This window comes from Anarrhichthys ocellatus, unplaced genomic scaffold (genome assembly GCF_004355925.1).
Source record: "Anarrhichthys ocellatus isolate YVR2014 unplaced genomic scaffold, GSC_Weel_1.0 scaffold8, whole genome shotgun sequence".
Lineage (NCBI taxonomy): Eukaryota > Metazoa > Chordata > Actinopteri > Perciformes > Anarhichadidae > Anarrhichthys > Anarrhichthys ocellatus.
In genome coordinates, this window is record NW_022280038.1 from 4,938,650 (window position 1) to 4,960,365 (window position 21,716).

The 21,716-nt window shown below is 44.1% G+C and overlaps 1 protein-coding gene across 1 annotated transcript in view; it reads right to left on the reverse strand.

Annotated features, from left to right (window-relative positions):
• Nucleotides 1-21,716, reverse strand: part of nkd1 (NKD inhibitor of WNT signaling pathway 1) — a 33,620-nt gene that overhangs the window by 5,303 nt on the left and 6,601 nt on the right. The window contains exons 4-8 of the mRNA XM_031848503.1: nt 9,289-9,346; nt 3,491-3,591; nt 3,263-3,358; nt 1,371-1,518; nt 421-502 (exon numbers count right to left, since the gene is read on the reverse strand). Coding sequence (XP_031704363.1) covers nt 421-502; nt 1,371-1,518; nt 3,263-3,358; nt 3,491-3,591; nt 9,289-9,346 — 485 coding nt within the window. The remainder of the gene's footprint in view (nt 1-420; nt 503-1,370; nt 1,519-3,262; nt 3,359-3,490; nt 3,592-9,288; nt 9,347-21,716) is intronic.

The following is a 21,716-nucleotide window of genomic DNA, read 5'->3' on the forward strand; positions in this document are numbered from 1 at the left end:
AGGTAGCAGTTTGGGACGGAGAGGCTCATTATGGTGGTGTTTGGAGAAAGTAAAACGAGTGTTCCTTATGATCAGGCAGGGGCACAGTAATTGTTAGAGAAGTGAGATTGTGACTGGAAAATCACAGGTTTAAACCTCAACTGGGAGGATTTGAAAAGTGCAGTGAGAGGGCAGCGTCTCCCCCACTGTACTGAGGAGAGGTTAACAGTGGAGGTGCATTTGGGCAAAACTAATTAAAGAGTAGGAAACTATTGCAGCTCCCAAGTGTGAATCCTTCAACCACTGCCCCAAGACGAAGTTTTTTATGTTAAAAAGTAAATGTTATAATCAGTGATAGAAGGAAAAAAAGATTTCATATTCTTCTTATAGACACCACGAGCTTCAACAATAGAGACTTGTTGCAGGGAGGTGGGATTTTACCTTAGGTGTGCTCGAGTCTTCTTGTCTGCACTCTTGGGGTCTTCTATGCACTTGTCGTTTTTCTCCCTGGGGTGGGACATGTCTGTGTATGAAAGACACAAGGCTATTATCAAAGAGAGCTGCACAGAGCCACCACACACACACACACACACACACACACACACACACACACACACACACACACACACACACAAGCCTCAGAAGAAAGCAACCTTTGTTTTGGGGTTTTACTTTGAAGATCTATAGAAAAGGAAAACAACAATGCTTCATTTATTCTATTTTCAACTCCCGGCCTCTTATAAGGAATGGAATGAAAAAAATAAAACACGCAGACTTCAGAAATTGTTTATTCAGGACTCGAGATCTGATGCAGTTTCAAATTAGCATGAAGGCAACCGACGATATTTTCAAAGCTTGCTCTGTTTGAATCTCTTGACGGATATTTATAGCCAAAACAATAGGACGCAAACACACAGGAATATATACTTTTTGAGATATTTTTCCCTGACTACTTGTTTACCAAGTCGTCAGTGAGAAAAGTTAAGTTTAACGTAGCTATATTTTCCCGGCAGCTCTGAGGAGGGGGGGGGAGAGGGGAGAAGAGAGGAAAAGAGGGAACTTTGGAGAAAAGAAAAATGGCTGCGGTTATCAAAAGGACTCGGCACATCTCTTAAGGTTTCTTTCAGAGTATTTGAAGGCGCTGAGGGAGGGGGCCCTCTCTTAGCTCTGTCACTCCCCCCATCATTAAAAATGAACCCCATTGAGTGGGAGAGATGGAGCGACGCAGAGACTGCGAGGAACAAAGCTCTGACAGGCCTGAAGCAGCCGCCTTTCTGCATGACAACAAACACGTCTCTGGGTGAGCTGACAGCAGGCAACACAAGGGGGACCCCGAAACGCCCTCTCCCCCCCCCTTCCTCCCCCGCCCACTGTGTTAATGCAAGCTTTACCTGCCGCGCCCTGCGTACAGCTCCTCCACCGCTGGCTGGAGTCGGGAGCCACCGACAGCTTGACCCGCAACGTCTTGCTGCTGCTGGGAGAATGGTTGACGGAGGTGTCCACGACCTCATAGATGGTGTGAAGCAGGCTGGTGATGTCCTGCAGGGCAGAAGAGGTGGAGGAGATTTTAAAATGGTTTCTTTTTGATACACGGCATCCATTTAAGAGAGATGAGAATCATTTAATCGAGTAATAATCTGACGTAGGTGGATATTTTAAAAGAACACCAAGAAAATAGGGCTCGCAGGAGACTATTTGTATCACTATACTGTTTGGATTCAATATTCTGTAGCTTTGTGCATTACAACTCTGTATCATAAGTGTCATGCTAGCTAGGAATTTAAAGAAGTGACTCTGTGAACAGAGAACAGAGGAGCTCACTCAGCTTTCCAAGTTGAAGCCATCAGACACGGCGTAAAGACAAGTTATGAATTCATGAAAAGAGACGTCTTGGTGGTACCAGAAGAGGCTGACTGAGATGTCAGGCCTGATGTGAGCGCTACACTTTCTCTAGTTAATTCCTCAGTGTCTCTTAAATGACTGAAATTACATTTGCATAGCGAGCAACTCCTGTTTACACATTCGCATTTAAAAAGTGATGCCACGCTGATTTGAGAAAGAGGTAACCGGCCATATTTGGACAGCTTCATTTGCACATAAAGTAATGCAGTCTCTTGTGGCTGTTTAGAAGCTATATTTTTTGCACTGGTGAGTGTTTTTGTGCACCATACTGAGATAATGACTCACTTTTTGAGTGCTAGCAAGTGCGCTGGATCTTTTCATAGCAAACCAGAATCTTAATTGTCTTTTAAAAATGCCACATGGCAGTGATGTGAAATGGAGAGACTCATACAGTATCTCAAATCTCATTAGTGTTTTACATTAGATGGTAACACAGTTTCACCATAAGAGCACCTTTGACAGAACTGCTGAGAATTAAGCCGACGCCACACAAAGACTCAAACGGCATCATTTTCACTCACTATAGCTCTTTGAATCATAAGAAAAAGGACTACTATGAATTCTTCAGGGACCGGCTCCACATACTGGTTTCAGACATAGACGCACTGTAAGAAAAAAAGTTAAATGAAATAAAATAAAAGCTTCCTGTGTCATTTTCGGTTTCCTTCTCTTTTTTTATTTGAGTGAAGGAATAAAAAAAAAAAAAAAAAGTTGCAGAAGAAAGGTTTTCTTTCCCCCTTCCAACCGCCGTCTGCCGTCTCATGAGCCATGGAGCCACAGGCAATGCCAAAAAAACTGCACAGCCAACCGCACTGAGGACAGCTCAAGTCTCTTTGCGCCGTTTCAAGTCGTTCTCAAAAAACACGGGCCTTTCTGGATGTTCTCTCAGATCTGCACCAGGCAGACACAAGCCACAAGGTACCTCGCAGGAGCGGAAACACGCACACGTCGCTGGATTTGGTTCTCAGCAGTGAGATTGGGTTTGAGGCTTGTGACTTATATCCTCCTGTTCTTTTTGGGGTGTGGCGATACCAGAATAGAGGAAAATTTAAGATTTACAGGGAAGTTATTGATTCTCTCTTATACCCAAAAGGGGGTCCTTTTGTAGCGGTGAGCTGCTGACCAGAAGTCAGAAAATCTGCATCTTCAGACATGTTTTATTCATATTGTTTCATTTTTGTTAAAGCCGTATAATTTACATAATGTCATGTCTTAAATGCCTCATTTTACGTGATTAACACAAACAGTTCAATAATTGTTAAAGGAATTCTTACTACAGCTACTGCATGGTGTTGGAGGTATTCTTTGTTGATGACATCTATTTATGAGTTGATTCATTCATTCACAAGCTTTTTTCTTCCAGGTAAATAAAGATGATTACCTCTCTGGTGACTTTGCCATTGTTGTCAAAGTCGTAGAGGGTGAAGGTCCACTCCTGTCGGTTGTCCTCCTCCACGGAGACGGCACACTCCAACTCCTGAAAACAGAGCAGCACTGAACTATCAGTATCATCCGGCGTGTACATGCGTGTGTGTTAGTGTGTGCTGCCACTGCCCTAGTTTCATCCAGAGGGGAGGTAATAAACGTCCCGTTCGGTGTTGACACTCACTTCAAACTGGAGCTGTTTCTGTGGCCCTGCGGGAGATTGGCTGTCCCTCTCCTGCATCTTCTCCACACAGCAGCTGTCTGTCTTCTCTGGGGGTAAAGCCACTGCAGTCACACACACACACACACACACACACACAGAGAGACACACACACATACGCAAAGATAAAAGGGAGAGCCTGAGGATGGAAACGTCAGGTGCAGTCATAACCTGAGGATATGTCGTCGCCTTCAAGTGTTCCTTGTAAGCTCCTACTTCCGAGTTTGGCAGTCGCAATTAAGATGTGTCGTATATTCAAGTGCTCCTGGTTGGAAATAAACCTACACAGCCAAACTCCTCCATTTTTATCTCACTGCTTGTATTCTGAAATTGTAATATTTATAAAAAAATATTCTGTATGCTAGTACAGTACAAAGTATTTTCTAAAGGCAGCACAGGCTCTGTTGTGTTTAGCATAAGTAATGCATACAGAGTATCACCAATATTAAATGTTAAATTTAGTTTGGCCGCGCAAATGCACTGAGCTAGTAGGGTGTATTTACGGTATTTCTGATAATACTCAATACTCAGCACAGTTTGGCACTCACAATCAAAATGTGCTCTTCTGAGTTAATTTACCTAAATTGATCTTTAAGTTGACATGCCCCTTAAGTAGAACGGTTTCGTGTCAGGTAGCAGGATCATTATTGCATCATTCCAGAGAGCCAAAGTGATGCTGAAGCAAAAAACACTGATGTCAAGACTGGAACTGAAATCCAAGATGTCAATCCAACAGAAGCAAAAAAACTGAGACAGAATGAATTCTCCAATGGCAAAAGCTCCTCCACACATGCAGTAACGGTTTTTAAGCTCTTAGCTACGTTATATATTTAACCCCAAGAGGTTCACACTGAGCAGGGGTGTCGAACATGAAACTGAATGACATAACATGTCTTAAACATGATAGAATATTCGGATATAAACGGTGGATCGGAAACAGCATGTGAACATGAAAAGGCCCATGGGAGACCCATGGGAGCTCATCACTTTACGGATTGACATTCACCGTAAATTACCATCCAGACATACAGTAAAGGCAGATACAGTAAAGGCAGAAAGTCCAGCGGGAGAACCTGTCATATGCACTTAAACTGATGGCCAGATCCACCTGTGTGGAGTCTGACAACATTGACTATGCCATACGAGTCAATGATTCACTGTACTATTACAGCACAGATTTCCCAGACAGGATAAAAACGGAGAAGGTCCCGTTGACAAATGTAATACTCCTTTTAACACCAAGTCAACAAGTCTAAAGTCTGCCACTGATGTGACTGCATCAACAACCCTGCTCTGTTGTGAAATCAGTGAGCACAAGTTCCTCTCTAGGGTGAGACAATCATTAAAACTAAGTCATACTGGGGTTAATCCAACATTACGTGAATCTCTGTGGCCACAGTTCATGGTGGTGTATTTTGGGATTTGAACTATATTGTAAGGTAGTCTGCCCCTGTCTGGTTCCATATTTTAGTTTCAGCATTGGATGCCGGTCTGATGGAGGCCTGATGCCACCAGATATCCTTCTCTGCTTTGTGAAAAATTTAAAAATTATAGGCCAATATCAAACCTCCCATTTTTAAGTAAAATAATTGAAAAAGCGGTTTTCCAACAGCTGAACAACTTCTTGGCCGTAAATAACTGCTTTGATGTTTTCCAGTCAGGCTTTCGACAGCACCACAGTACTGAAACTGCTCTTGTTAAGGTTTTCAACGACATCCACTTAAACACAGACAATGGCAGAAGTTCAGTCTTAGTATTACTGGATCTCAGTGCTGCATTTGACACGGTCCACCATGCCATACTCCTAGAAAGACTAAAAATCTGGGTGGGACTTTCTGGCACAGCACTTAACTGGTTTGAATCCTACTTGAAGGACCGAGAATACTTTGTGTCTGTAGCTAATTACACATCAGAGCTGACTAAAATGACATGTGGTGTTCCCCAAGGTTCAATACTGGGGCCTCTTCTGTTCAACATCTACATGCTTCCACTAGCTCAGATTATGGAAAACAACAAAGTGTGTTATCATAACTATGCAGACGACACACAAATCTACATAACTATGTCACCAGGGGACTATAATCCCATAAAAGGGCTGGGTAACTGCATTGAACAAATCAACAACCGGATGTGCCAGAATTTTCTTCAATTAAACAAAAACAAAACAGAAGTAATTGTTTTTGGTACCAAGGACGAACGATTGAAAGTCACCGCTCAGCTTCAATCACTGATGTTAAAACCCACAAACCAAGCCAGAAATCTAGGTGTAGTTATGGATTCAGACCTCAACCTGAACAGCCATATCAAGACAATTACAAAATCAGCCTACTATCACCTGAAGAATATATCAAGGATTAGAGGACTTATGTCTCAACAGGATTTGGAAAAACTTGTCCATGCATTTATCTTCAGAAGACTGGACTACTGCAACGGTGTGTTTACAGGTCTCTGTAAAAAGTCTGTCAGAAAGCTGCAGCTGATTCAGAACGCTGCAGCTCGAGTCCTCACTAAGACCAGGAGGGTGGATCACATCACTCCAGTTCTGAGGTCTTTGCACTGGCTTCCTGTCAAGCAAAGAATTGACTTTAAAATCCTGCTGTTGGTTTATAAAGCACTGAATGGTTTAGGGCCAAAATACATCTCTGATCTGCTGCTACCTTATGAACCATCCCGACCCCTTAGGTCATCTGGGACCGGTCTACTTTCTGTTCCCAGAGTCAGAACTAAACATGGAGAAGCAGCGTTCAGTTTTTCTGCTCCACATATCTGGAACAAAGTCCCAGAAAGCTGCAGGTCTGCTGAGACCCTCAGCTCCTTTAAATCAAGATTGAAGACTTTTCTGTTTGCTGCTGCCTTTAATTGAACCAGATTCAATTAATATATTAATCAATTTCCTGCATTTCTGCATTTTACTACTGTATTTTATTTCTTACACTGTTTTTTAATGTTTTAATGACTGTTTTTAATGTTTCAATGAATGTTCTTAATTGTTTTTAAATCTCCTTTTCTTTTGCCTTATGTTTTGATGCTTTTAATGGTTTTATGTGAAGCACTTTGAATTACCTTGTTGTTGAAATGTGCTATACAAATAAACTTGCCTTGCCTTGCCTTGCCTTGTAACCCAGCATTTGTTTGACACACGAGACCGCAGAAACACACGGCGTGTAACTGAGATTTTGGGCGGCGTACGCTTCGGCTCCTTTGCGAGCCTCTATGAGTTGCTTCATCCTCATATATGTTTATTTTCGCAGAAGCTTTTCCCAGCCAGCCTGTATGTTTTACCTCTCGTCATTTAGCTTTGCATGAGCATCAGCTCCGCTCCTCCTCATCCAATCACAGTCCTGCGGGGCGCACGCACACACACACACACACACACCCATAAACCCGCACAGACCACACCTCTCTCTCTCTCTCTCTCTCTCTCTCTCTCTCTCTCTCTCTCTCTCCACCCACCCCTGCTCCGCTCTCTCCTCTGCCACACTTTGAAGTTCCGTTCTCAAACCTTTTGGAAGGAGATCAGACCGGCTGTAAAACAGAATCACTAATTAATTAAGCCAAGTCAAATCTGAAACACTGTTTGTTTGCTCGCCAACGGAGCAGACACAACAGCCCAATTTCTTTCCTCCTGATCCAAAGCAGATCAAAGCGGACCTGTCTCATCCCTGGGTAGGGGAAAATGCCAGAAATGAAAGGCATCGTCCCAGGGAGCTTTTACCAACTTTTTGGAGAGGAGCAGCATTTGGGGTCCCGCTGTTTGATCATCCGAGGTGCTCAAAGGGAACATTGTGTGCGAGGGCAAATCTGTTCCGTAGCAGGCTCAATACGGCAGTGAGATGCTTATCTCGGGAGCTAATGAAATGCCGGGAGGAGTAACAGTAATCTGCTATCACCCCACAACCCCCCCACCACCACCACCACAGACATAAGCCGGCTCTTTATGAGAGGAGCTGAGCCAGGGGATTGGCTGCACATCAGATCTGAGGGGCAAGACGAGGGCAGCCCAGGCAGGCACCCTCCAAGCCAAGCCTGTTGTCCAGCAGCCATGCAACACACACGTGCACTCGTACACAGAAACGGGGGAAGTTCGGGGGATCTGCCGCACACACTGTGAGCAATCACGCCCAGCTTAGCTAGGTTACTGTATTACACAGAGCTGGGCCTGTCCCCCTCCTCATACACTGGGACAGCTCAGTGCTGGGCACTAAAGGGATTCTGGGATGGCCTTCGAGGTGATCGTGACATTGTCTCTTCCTGCAGAGGCCACCACTGAAGTACTCATTAGCAAGGCACTGAATCACCCAGACTGTGCTGGGTAGCCCGCGTGTGAATCTAATGTGAAACACGGTGCTGATGGACAGTTTCTTCAGCAAACTTTCCCCCGTGTTAACAAAAGGTTAAAAGAACTTAATATAAATCCCATGTAGGATATTCTTCTTGCATGCTGGCAGTAACGATGTAAAGTAACCTAAAGACACTTTCATCATTGAGCCCTTCTTCCCTCCTTTGTAATTTTTGCAGGCAAGTTCTTTTGTGCTTCCTTAAAGCCAGAGGAAAGAAGGCTTTCATGTGTGTTGGTTGTCTTATCATCTCTGCTCTCACCGTTCGCTCTCTCATCTTTACCTAACTTGTCCTTGTTACATGTGTGGACAATAGATCAGATCACAGCACTAAACGCAGTTTGTGCAGGGAGCACCATGAATCCACCACAAATGTCTTTATTTGGGTACAAGTGGGCCTGAGGTACAGAATGTTCGGGCCATTATTCCAAACTAAACTGAAGAACCGTTTATTTAACAAATTCTTTTCATTAGCTGAGTAGCTGTAAATCAAACATTTCCTATTTTTTTCTGGGAGACAAAATTCTCATTTAGTAAACATCCAAACTCTGTCACCATGTTCCTCAATGTAAAGCTTAAAAACAGCCTGCTGGTGTGAATAAACTCAACTCCACTGAACTTCATCTACACTGCAAAGTAGGGAAGCACAACTGTGTCCCGTTCTCCCTGACTGAGACCTCGTTTTAGCCCACTTCAAAGTTCTGGTATTGTGACATTTCTCCACCCACAAACATGACAGTTGCCTCTCCTCGCTAGCTGACACTCAATGAGTTTGTAAATTAAACATGATGTGTTGAATTTTTTTGACGCCTGTTATGGAAACATCCACCCACAATCTCCGGAATGTTTTTATTGAAGCAAATGATTTGGGCCTTCGTCTTGTGAATCGCTGAGAATGAACAGAGCAGTGTGATCTAATTAGCAACATCTGTCTTGAAGGGAGGACAACCTCAGCCCAATGACGGCAACTCATTTCGTACTCCATTTATCAGTCGCGTTATCTCTTGTCTCTCTCTATTTAGGTCTATTATCCAGTGAAGCAGAGCTGAAATAAAAGTGAATTTTTTTTGCCTCCGCCTCACGTCCGATCCAGTCTTTAAATGGGAGGGAGAGACTTTCTACTCCCGGAGCTCTTAATCTGGGATCACATCGCATCGGGGAAAAACATGATGGGAATTGAGGCACTTTGCAGAGCACCACTGGGGGAGGGGCGGATGAAAGATGGTGGAGAGGCGGGAGGGGAGAGTAAAGAGGACTTCATCAGCACATTGTTGGGGCTTAGAGAATGGGTGTGGAGCAGAGGGGAACGGCAGTAAAAGAGGAACCACACAAGTACCTAAAGGGGCTTTTTTGTTGTTGCAGGTTTTCATTCAAATCAAAATAAAGGGAACGAAAATCAGTGGAATGAACTGGTGTAGCCTTTACCTTCCAACCGGTAGTGTTCATCGCCAATCCTCTCTGCACATGCTTCATCCATGGCACCCTGGGAAGAGAAATAGACAGAACGAGACACATAAATCACTGTTTCAACTCATATAATGGAGAAGCATCATATTTCTGTCACATGTAAACAAACATCTTTAACGATGCAAATCCACAGCACGGCTTTCCAACGCACAGTGAACATGCCCGAATCAAAATTACAGTGTTTGTATATCTATATGCGAACAAAGTTTGACTACTGTGCTCTGAGCTCAAACAGCAGCGGAAAGTTTAAGAGGGATGGTAATTGCAGGACTGAAGCATGAGACTGGCAGTCAGAAACGGGACTACGAGAGAAGCGTCTGAATCGCCCTGCAGGATTCTGAGAAAGAGGGCTGGTAGTGGGGCTATTTCGGTGGCGGGCTATCATTGCAACGACGTGTTCAGAGACTTGTTTTCATCCAGGACTGTTTTCACCCGCGCCCCCTCTGCTGGCAGCTCTGTCTGTTAGTGCATACCACAGAGGCTGGAGGGACATGTGATCCCCGGGCTTCACTATGGAAAAGTCCGGCTCAGGTATCCATGTAGCATTGCAGTCATCTGGCCCAAAAACCATTACTCAGGGGTAGACATGCACACATCCGTTCGCACAAAGTCCAACGCATTCACACACACACACACACACACACACACACACACACACACACACACACGTTCAACCCGCCCCTGGCGTAAATTTCAGCGTTTTTCAACAAAAAAACATTTGTCAATCTAGATAAATTGCTAACAGACTCTGCTTAGAGATTCTTCTCAAAGGAGATGATTAACCTTAATAATAAATAATTAACTTCATACAATCCTTGGTTATGAGTGCAAGAGCATGTGCGTTTATTGCGCACACGCTGCTTTGTGCGCGTGTGTGTGTGTGTGTGTGTGTGTGTCAGAGGCGAGGCTGTGTCAGCGTGAGAGGGGATTTCTGTGTAATCCAGAGAGGTAGAAGGTCAGATGGTGTGATCCTACCCTCCCCAGACTTGTGCCGGCCGGGCTGCAGCGCTGTGGGTGGCCTCAGGAAGAGAACACAGCGAACCACAGGACTGACTGATGCCCCAAAGCAGGGACCTGAGATAAACCTGCATCTGTTGTTGGTATGAATTAATTGGTCCTGAGCTGGTTTTGTTGTGGCCCGCTCAGCTTTGGTATGATGAAGGGGAAATCAGTAGTTTCTATGGTGATTGCAGGGTTACATTAGGGTCGCTGTAGAACGCAGGCAAATGAGAATATAAACTTTGCTTTAACTGACAAATGGTGTAAGCAAAAGCCCAATAGCACAATGTGTTTTTGACTAGGTAAACAATAAAGAGATGTATTGTTTATGTGATCGCATTAACTCTCAGGGAGAAACACTTTGCCGGCTAACTTCAATTAAATTGATGCTTGGGACCACTAAACGACCACAGCCACACAGTCAATCTTAATGTATTATTTCAATGAGCAATTCATCCATGACATAAATGAAAGATGACAACTTCTACAAGTCTTCCATTTGTAGGGTTTCATCCTTCTTTGTAGTGATAAAAACATATCTAATCAGACGCTTAGCTATCCTCACACTTTTTTTATTGTAAACTGTGTAGCCGAATAATGATAGAAAAAAATAAGTTTGAAACAATTTTATTTTTCTTAGGATTTACTGTAGAAGTTTGATATGGTTGAATTTAATTACACAGTAAATATTCACTGATTCTACTGGTGGATGTTTTAGTGTCTGATACCAAGTCTCAGTTCAGTTGTTAGAGAGTTGAGTGATGTGTCCTCAAGTGTGCTTAAAAACAATTCAACCTGCATTGGACCCATTGACATGAGACAGCTGTCACAGGTTAATCATGGGTTGTCACTGTCAGCAGAGACTCCAGTCTGCAGCACAGTTAAGATATATTTCACTGCTCAACCATAGAATTATTCAGAATGACACCACATAATTACTAGGCAAAAGTTTCTGTAAGTTTAAATTAGTTGTCTGTTCTGTCCATACACACACTCGTCCTCTCCATCAGGAGGATGGACATGAAGCAGGGTTGGTTGCAGCGTGTTGACCCATCCACACAGATCACAGACATGGGTATGACCCGGGTTGGTCTGAATGGAGTATCAGACTGCGGTGGCATCAACACTGGCCTCTGTTTCCACATAGCCTCACAGAACAATTAAATCACAACATTGCTTCAATTGCCCACACGTAAAGACACACACACACACAAACACACACACACACACACACACAGATACAGTGTCTTGACTTTTCTGCTTTTTGATGAATGATCCAAAATGATTGAGGGGTTAACCAGGAACATGAGAAAAAGGGGGAAGCGGAATGTGCTAATTGGTTGTTGTCCCGGGTGATGGATGGGAGTCGTATTATTAGTGCGTGCTAGGGTTACTCTGGGATTTGCTCTGGTCAGTGTAAAAAAGAAAAATATGCCATCCGTTTTTTACTTAACTCGCACACACGCACGCACGCACACACACACACACACACACACACACACAGACACACACAGACTTCCTCCTCCTCTCATGAAAGTATAGATCTAGGAGGAAACAGACAAAGAACAATAGCCCATATTTCTAATCATTCTTTACATTATTTTTCTTCGCGCTGTGACATGTCGATTATTATTTTTGACAGTTCTCCTCGCAACCTCATTAAGAAACCTTTACAGTTATTATTATGTCAGGTATAAAGTCTATATGTGTTTCATCAAAATGAAAGGGAATATTTCTAGTCCTTGTTCTCAGCTTCTATGGTGATAAAACTCTGAACTGCATCCATTTCCCCAGATAATGGCCGTGGCGGCGGTTGATCAGACGTGCTCATCCTCACAATCTGTTGTGATACGGCCTCTAAAGAGCTCTTCCAGACCGACTGACCCGATGACACTACCACTTTTGAGCTCAGCCCTTTAGATTCCGGCTTTGGCAGTGATTGATATGATTGTCCGGTGCCAAAAGAAAAAAAATAACAAGTAGGTTCTAAAAATAAGGAGTGTTTGCTTCTGAGTTTCCTGCGTTCCCACCAGCCAATTAGTCACACGAACAATGAGGCACATTTCTCTGCCCTGCTCCAGAAAGGGAAGATTTTAATGGCAGAAGTAACATTTCTGGCCACACTATTTAGACCTAAAAGAAAGAGATCTTGTAGATATAGGGGTTAATCTCCTTAACCCCAGCAGTAACGTGAATGACACTCTTTACAGTTCTGTCACTCCCACTTAAGAAGGATTGACGGGACTCCTGGTCATATTACTAAGATGCCTCTGCCCTTCTCTTCCGCTACATCTTCACTCCACCTTTTTTGATTTAATAAATGACCGTGCAATCTCCTTTTTAGTGTTTTGTTGCTGTAACAAACACTGGTTCTAAATCGTCCATCTCCCTTTGAGCTTCATCTCTTTTGTATCACAGACTCCACCAAAATATACAAAAGCCAGTTAGAAAGAATGTTTTGCCAAAACCAACTGGTCTTTTTCTACACGGTGACAAACGTAACAAAGCATCTTGCTTTGAAAAAGCATCAAATATTGTAAAATGTTCTTCAATATACCAAACTTAAAGCTGCATAAAAAGCAAATTGGAAGACAATATTAAACAGACTGAACATCTTTTTTAAAAGGACAGATACTAAAGAAGAAGCAACAGAAGTAGCAGTGTAGTAATAACAGTATAATAACTGCATGTAAAAGCTGGTGTTGGACAAGATAGTGCGTCAGTCCAGTTTGTTAAGCCAAAGAGGATAAAAGCTTGAACTCACTTCCTTCAGTCTGATTTGAAATGAAAGAGCTCAAAGTAGATTTGGCTAAAACCAAAATGCTGGTCATCCCTCTCCAAAGTCCTTCCTGCACTAATGAGAAAGACGAGGCTCCACTGATGCAACATTTGCAAACACTTAGTGAATCTGAAAACCGGGTCTCATCAAATTCTAACACGCATGGTACAAACGTGCGAATGGCCATTGATAACAATACGGTAACCACAAAATGAGCCATCAATCGCTTCTGGTGCAGCGACGAGTCATTGATGGGTTTCTCTTTTCTAATCCAAGGGTCAGAGGTCACTGTGGGAGAGCATTTCAGGCCAAAGGAGAAGCAGCCCCCCCCCCCCCCCGGGTGGCTCAACCACGGCTTAAACAATGAATTAATGAAATATTGGTGCTGTACAATTAACACGATTTGACTGAAATGTATTGCTGGTTAATCACGTTGTACATTGACAGTTGCAGAGTTTTGCACATGTGCAGCTGCTTGTCTCTGTAGCATCTTTCTACTGCACCTGGGAGCAGCTAAAACAATTTTCCAGACATGGTGTTAAATGTTCTGTGGAGACCACTGTGATAAAGCATTCTGCTTTTATCAGCAGCCAGGTCCTTCAGAGCTTCTTCATGGCTTTTAGGACAAGGTATTGTGCGGCCCCTGTGTGTTTTTAAACTCGTTCAAGCCCCTCCACATGAAGTGATTTATTACTATAACACAGAAAACAGTGTGCCTGCCCCATTACAGCACCCCGTCTGCATTACTCGCCGACCTGAAGGCCTGTTTGGTTTGGCCATTGGAACTTTTTGGCAAACCTCATCAACGCCCACTTCATGAAAATGAATTTGGACATATCAAAGAGGGATTAGCATATATACGAATAATACTATTTACTGAACAAACACCTTAACAAGTTGTCATTTTAAGAATGGCGACCAACCTTCTCCCCTCCGTATCTTTTCCTTACTAATGAAGATGTCAGCTCTAAAACATTATAGAGGAATGCTCCAGGCCTGTGATTAACTAACGCCAACTATTGAAAATTCATTATGTTCAAACAAACACCTCTTCCTTATGGGTTAACTTGGTGTTGCCAATGTAATATATGCAGCCCAAAAGATTTGATGAGTGACCATGAAATGATACAGTGACTAAAATAAATGCTATCCCGGTAACAAATATGTATCGTCACTCACTAACAAGAAGAAGCCTTGACTTTATGTCCACATTACTTACATGCCACATTGCTGTTAACGCTGTTAGCTAACCTAACAGACTTAAAAAGATCCATGTCGTCAGCAGTTTGAATCACTACATTTTCTTAAAAATAGTGGGATAATGTTAAACCACCCAACTTGTCCCATGGCTGCTAACCTTGATGATAGCATCATCGATTGGCTGCATCTTGAACTAAAGTAGACGGCACTCTGCTCAGCTCCCTGAATAAAATAAGGTTAAACAAGTTTGAACAGAGGATTTGCCATTTTGCATTTCAGGCTCCATATTGTATGGTGATGAGAAAGCGAAAATGACAGTGTGCGAATGCTGGCACAGAACACACTTGGTTGCCTTTAGCGCCATCTTTACTCTGGCACTGCAGACATGGACCCACAGGGCCAATTTCTTTTCCCTGCTATGAGTGTGTGTTTGAAAGCAAAAGTGTACATTTAAGTGCAAGTAATATGTACTTGTATGTGATTGTGGGAAAGTCCCACAAGGCCTCTCGGTCTCTACGCTGTCTGCCTCTGCGACCCACCACACAAGCTGACAATTTATGCGGCCAACGACAGCCCCGCCTGATCGCGCGCCAGGGCTCAGTGGAGGCAGGCCTCTAGAGCAATGGCAGCGCTACTGGCACCCCATCAAAACCCGGGAAAAATCTCATTAGAACTGTGCCTCGGTGCCTCCTGCGCTGTGCCCAACGCATCGCACGAAGACACCTTCAGGACTGCACCGCTTGGAACAGCGGTGCCGACATGAAGCGGGGAGAAACGCACGCATGAAAAGGCCATTTAGCAAAGTGGGCTAGACAGGCAAAGTGACGGAGACGAGGGTGGATGTGGGAATATGTGCTTCGTGTCTGCTTCCCTCTGGGCCTTTCAAACGGCTGAGGTCGCTGACATTCACATAAAAGCCACCCAACACTGGAGAGTGTGAAACAGAGCACTGCAGAAAGCATGATTATTCGCACTCGTGCCATATTTATCACAGCTACAGCTCGATAGAGATAGTAGACTACAGGTCGGGTAATATCGTTATATACAAAGGGACTGTCTGTGTACCAGGCATGTTAAGATACACTTAACTTGTCATCATGTCTTTGTACTTTGGTGCACTTGGCAAACAAAAATTATTTTGACGGATCCTGTCTAGGCTGGATAACAGCCAATAGCTGAAGTTCATGGATTACTAATGCAGAAAACAGCTGTATAGCATGGGACTTTTTCAAAATCCCTAGTGCGCACACAGCCCCGATGCTGAACACCGAGAAGTAAAACATCAACAAACAAAATATAAGCTTGTATTAGTTTTAGAGCTGCAAATTAGCTTATAGGTGTGGGGTTACTCGCAGAGGACCTCAGGAGAGGAAATAACCATCCCTCTCCACCAACCCAAAGAGTAAACTGAGATACACCGGAGGCCGTTTCAAAGGGCCGAGCACAACTCTTGGAATCTGGAGCAGTGCCTGTGCTGCAATGTGTGGGGGTGCTGCAGGAGGGGGAAAAAAAAAAACGAAAATGGACCACCAGTCATCAGCAACAGTTTAAACCTGGGTTTTTGCAGTTCTTCACGCTGGAGTGCTCCTCACCTTCCCTCTTTCAAAGCCCCACGTAGCAGTAAAACACGACGCCCTGAGATGGAGCCAAGATAGAGAGTGTTGATGTGAGGTAGTGAAGCGCTGCTCTGCCTCTGAGTGAGGCTTCAAAGGGGATCCGTTTTCACACATGAAATAAAGATCTCAGATAATCATATAGCATAGCAAAGCTGACGCGAGACGGTCCTATTTATGGAGGGAGGGGAGACGAGGCCAATTTTCATACAACACCTACAGACTGAGAGCCACGGCAAATGAATCTCTCCGCATTTCTCTGTAGCCAAACAAGATGAATCCCCTTTTTACCTCGAGACTATCAGGCTCATTATCACACGATGCATTGAGGTAGTGTCGTGAATTTGCTCTGATAGAGCCAACCAGTGTTGCCAACTCCTCAGTAAGGAAAGTAGCTATTGGCTGTCCTAAAAGTCGCTAGAAGTCGCTAAATGACATCATCGCCTAATTTGCATAATTGTAATGAGCGCTGTAGGAGAGAGGCGGGAACAGCGGCGGCTTAGCGCATGCGCGATTCATTTGCAGTCTGGACACGGAGTGTGGGTCTCCTCTTTCTGCAGTTGGGACTGCTGCGCTAGGGGCTACTGTGAGACTAACTGCCTTTGAGTGCTTTGGGGCGGCGGAGGGGCTCACGGCAGCTCCTGCATGCCAAACGGTACGTGCTTTCACATCAGAGTCAAAACACCAAAAAAGTCTCCAACAACACCAGAAAAAGTAGCTAGATTTGTCAGTAGTAGCTTTTGACAAAAAAAAAGTCGCCATGAGTGTTTGGAAAGTCGCCAGATCTAGCGAAAAAGTCGCCAAGTTGGCAACACTGGAGCCAACGCTTGGGTCTTCTGAAATTGCCAGAGCTTCGCAAAAAAAAAAAAAAAAAAAAAAAAAAAAATCTAAAAAGGAATCGGCGGTGCCAAGAGCAAGTCATATCTGCTGTGTTTTTTACGATGCAATTTTATGGCTTTGATAAGAAACTCGATGCCCTTTCAGAGGTCACAGACTGTAAATTGTTTGATGTTGAGCCCCTTCACACGCAACATTAACGAAACATGAGCTATCTGGTGGATGTGTTTAGTCCGGAGCACCTTATGCCGTGTTCACACCAAAAGCGGCGTTAATCGCGTCATTCGCGCCGCCGGTCTCGCTGGGGACCGTTTGTGTTCATTCCGTGAATCGCGCTGGACGCGCCTGAGAGGGGGCGTGGCTTATCGCCCTGAAAGCCGTTCAACTGTCCGCCATCAACCATGGAAAAAATAACCCGTATTTCTGCTTAGTACGTGTTGTGGAAGTCCCAGATATCACGGGAAACTAAACGCCGTCTTGTCTGGGTTCATAACAAAGTCCGGAGGAGCTCCGTGTATTTTATCGAGCTGTATTCACTGTCTAGCAAGCCACACGTCGGCTGTTTACTACAGCTGTATGAACCCAAAATAAACAGATTTGGCTGTGATTACCGAAATAACTACGTAATGATGCCGATTTGTAAAAAGTCTGAATTCATGTTTTGTTAGTTCTCTCAAGCAAATAACTTTTTAAATACTTGTTTTCTCAATGGAGCTTGGATCGATCGTTGCTAGGGTATGCTAACATTGTAGCAGCTCCACCAACACTCAGAATAACGTCATCTAGACGTAAATACGGCAGCGTCTATTCATTGTTTGTACCATATGGTTTACACACACACACATTTATACACATGGTTTGGTCCGGTCTCTGTTGATATGAGGTATCATAGAGCTCTGGGTGAACACAGACGGCTACAGTGTATGTTTCCTGATTCAACAACGGCAGGACGTCAGTGATGACAGGGGGAGCATCTCAACGCTGATAGGCTATCGCGCCGCAGCGTCACACCATTTTTCGCCAAAGTTGAAAAATTTCAACTCACGCGTTCGGGGCGTTTTGGCGATTGATGCGAATTCGCTCAAATTCGCATCACTCCTGTCATCACGTCTGTGCATAGACTTTGTATGTAATCTACTAGCGTGAATAATTTGCGCCGTGTTTGGTGTGAATGCACATTTACAGTATATTTAGGGCACACGTTTTATTTTTCAGAACAAATATTACACTGAGCTGAGCAGCATTAGTTCACTATCCCAAAAAAAATTAAGTGGTTAAAACCCTCAAATGGACACTAAAGCTTTCTCCACTGAGACTCGGCCACTTTCTTTGCCTTGATTTTTCCCCATCTCGATAGAAACAGCAATACTTGAGTTGAGTAGACAACAAACTGGATAAATAAATGGACAAGTAAGTCCTTCAACTTTGCCGACTGAGGAGGACTAACGTGTAATTTGACGTCTCAGAGGGAACATCAAAGACAGACACCTTCTCTCCAGACACCCCTTTGGTCATGGCACACCCTCTTCTCTGCACCCCGGGAAGGAAATTACAGCCGCGGAGTTAGAATCCATCACCAGGCAGGTCGAGAGAGGAAGCCGCTCTATGATTAAAGTGTGCACGGTCAGCACCACCGAGACCGGAGGGGTTTGAGCAGACAGTACATGCCAGAGGGCTTATCGTGTTAACTGTAGTTCACCACACAGGTCATGCAGATTCTCCACACACACTAACACCACGTTGATGAAAGGGCCCTGCACGCGGAGGAGGCGTGGTTCAGTAGAATTATTCTTTGTGTCCTATATATTAAGTCAAATTATACTGAACGTCAGCTCAAATGAACTCTCTGACATTGCTGGATAAGAGGTTGCAAGGATGTGAGCGTGCGTGCGTGTGTACATTCGTCTGGATTTTTGCACACGTGTTGTTTGCTATCTCATTTATTTTTTTTCATGCCTTTTCTTTTGTCGGGCCATAGCGAACAGCCATCTCCCCACGTCAGATTAACATTGCAAACACTGCTGGTCACATTACCTCACCCACATCAAAGGCTGCCTCCTGAAAGGCTCAGTGGAATATTAGCAAAGATTTACAGCCTTCATCTCTTCGCTTCAGAAACATGCTGATCTGAAGTAATCTCCCTCCCCCCTCTCCCTTTTTTGTGTTTTATGTGTGAAGTTGGCCAACACTTTAATGACCCATTTACAAAACTTTTACACCTGCAAAGATAAGCTTTTACAACTCAGCCAGCCCCTCGGGCACTAAACCCTACCTGCAACTCAAGGTAACAGTCTTTAATAGCTTTTGCAAAATATGTAACCACAGCCATTAACATGTATCGCACTGTTTTATCTCAGAGGGAGAGGATACGAGGTGTATATAAAAATAAAACATCGGGCCTCACTCACAAGTATTCTCTTGCTTTCTTTTAAGTTTGTTTGTGAAAATTGAAAAGGACAACACTACCTGTGATGCACAAAATGAGCGCCAGCAGTTAGCGACAGCCCTGTAGCTGTGCACACAAAAACAACCGGCCCCACGCAGGCATTACGGTAACATGTAAGCTGACGCGACCGCCTCTGTTTTTATACTCAAGTTTCCTCGGGAGTCAGAGAGTTAACAGGGAATCTGAGCTAGAGGTGAATCCTTAAAACATATTCTCCTCCAGCCGATGAACTCCACTTTGGGACCTTGCATTCCCAAGAGGAAGCTATGGTTTGTATGGGAATGGAGACAGCCTGTCGCTTGGCCTTGATTTACAGATGGTCTCCGCCTGCCAAGAGTAACAAATCACAACATTATAGCCCTCTGAATTCAGAGTGACGCTCAGGTCCAAAGAGTGAGAGAAAAAAAGACAAGAGAGAAAGAGAAAGAGGGGGAGTCGCATGCAAAATGGTACACCTCATCTCCAAAAGCATGTGCGGTTAGTACAGCAATAGGATATCTCACCCTTCATGAAGGAACCTTTAACTTCATGGAGGACAGAGTCATCCTGCTGAGGTGGCATGAGCTTACGGAGTGTGTGTGTGTGTGTGTGTGTCGGTCATTACTGCAAAATAGGATGGTTTATACACTTTAGACTATAGTTGGCAACATGCCTGCTTCCACACATGTTGTGTTTAACAGCGAGCACACTGCACTGTGTCTCGAGGGTCTCAGTAATTAGTCAAAGCTCTCTTTGAGGAGAGACGGTGCTTCAGTCGTCTGCGTGGCTTCAGACACCAGTCTCAAGTGCTGCAAAGTGTGGGAGGAGTCTACCTCGAGGGCAGCAAGAAAGTGACAGGCACTTAAATATTTAACCGCAGCCAAATGAGAAGAAACACCTCTGGGACTTGTCGTATGAGAAGCTACAAGAAAATAATAAAATGGGTGATATTTTCATGCTGAGATCTTTCTTGTTTTCCACAACATTCAATTGTGTTTTTCAAATTCAAAAGATGACATTACCGGCAAAAGATGTGCTCATTTGTACCTTAGAGTTGTAAACTTTTTTTATAATCACATTATTATCTGACCTACTGAACCGGTTATGCAAGTTGTCAGGGTAGAATTGTGATTGCACTCCCTCAGTCTGTATGTGATCTAGCCACTAGACACGCTGAAGGAGTAACAAACTGTAGACGAGGAGACGTCATAAAAGCTTTACAATTCCTCCGGCATCAATAACAACCGGCCCGTTTTATTCCATTCAAAGCCAGTTTCTAAACCTCGTCACTGCAATCAACAGCGGAGCTCTGACGTGTGCATGTTGACCAGATGTAACTGATCTCAACACCAAGGGGGCCATTCCTCCTCTCTGCCTATGCACACACATATCCATACTCACACACACACACACACACACACACACACACACACGTATACACACACACGCACAGCATGTTTGGAGCCGACATCCTGGCAGCCACAAGCCACTACCTCTAAACAGCCCTCACATCTGACCTTTTAACTGTAGTTACCCAAAATCTCTGTAATTACACAGTGTGTTTCAACTTTGCAAGTAAACATCGCAGCAGAAATAGACACTTCAACTACTGTATACAAGTGTGCCGGTGCCAAGGGGACGCTTTCTATTCATAGCTGCTCACCGTAATGAATTTGCAGCAGAGTAAGTTACTCAGTTGCACACAGTGACTAAATTCTTCTGAAGGTGCTCATACACAAATTAAAGAAACACAAAGAAATACTCACAAATCAGAAACCAGAAAACTATATTAATGAAAAAGCTCAGGCACATCACTATTGGTTTGACAGCTGCATTGTGTCTGGAATAACAGTGAAATGATGATATTATCTGCATACTGATAGCAGCACTGATATGGATCACCATTTATGACTAATGAAAAGTTAAAAGTTATATCCATAAAGTGAAAAACAATAGTGGAGATGGATCAGGTAGGCCTTCGCATTTTGAGTGATTATTGTGTTGTGAATGCTCTGATAAATAAATACTGCTTTGTTTGTTACGAGTTTGGTTTAGTTTTAACAGTTCACACCTGGTTGTTCAATGTGCTCCAGGTACTGAGGATTTTTGATGCGTTCTGTGGGTTTGACGGACAGGGCAAAAGTTCCTTTGGGGAGCACAGAGTTGGCCTGCTTCATTGAGCGTCTCCAGTTGGAGGTCCTCTTTAGGTTGCGGCACCTGTGGAGCGTAAACACACCAGGGGAGGACAGCTTTCCTTTCAGCAGGACCGCTCCTCTGTTTAGCTTTCCCTTCCACCAAAAACATCCCCTTAACAGACAATCCAGACCTCCTCCAGCCCTGGCGCCACAGGAAGAGCTGAAGTGCCCTGGAACCTCTATCTGTAGGAGGCACAATGCTCTCCCAACTCTGTTTACCTAAATACACTTCCTCCACTCACTCTACCTCAGGTGGCCTTAGAGCCCTGGCCCCCGCGGCGCTCAAACACAAGGAGGACGACCGCAGCAGCGGGGCTCATGGGAGCCGTGTAGTCCGT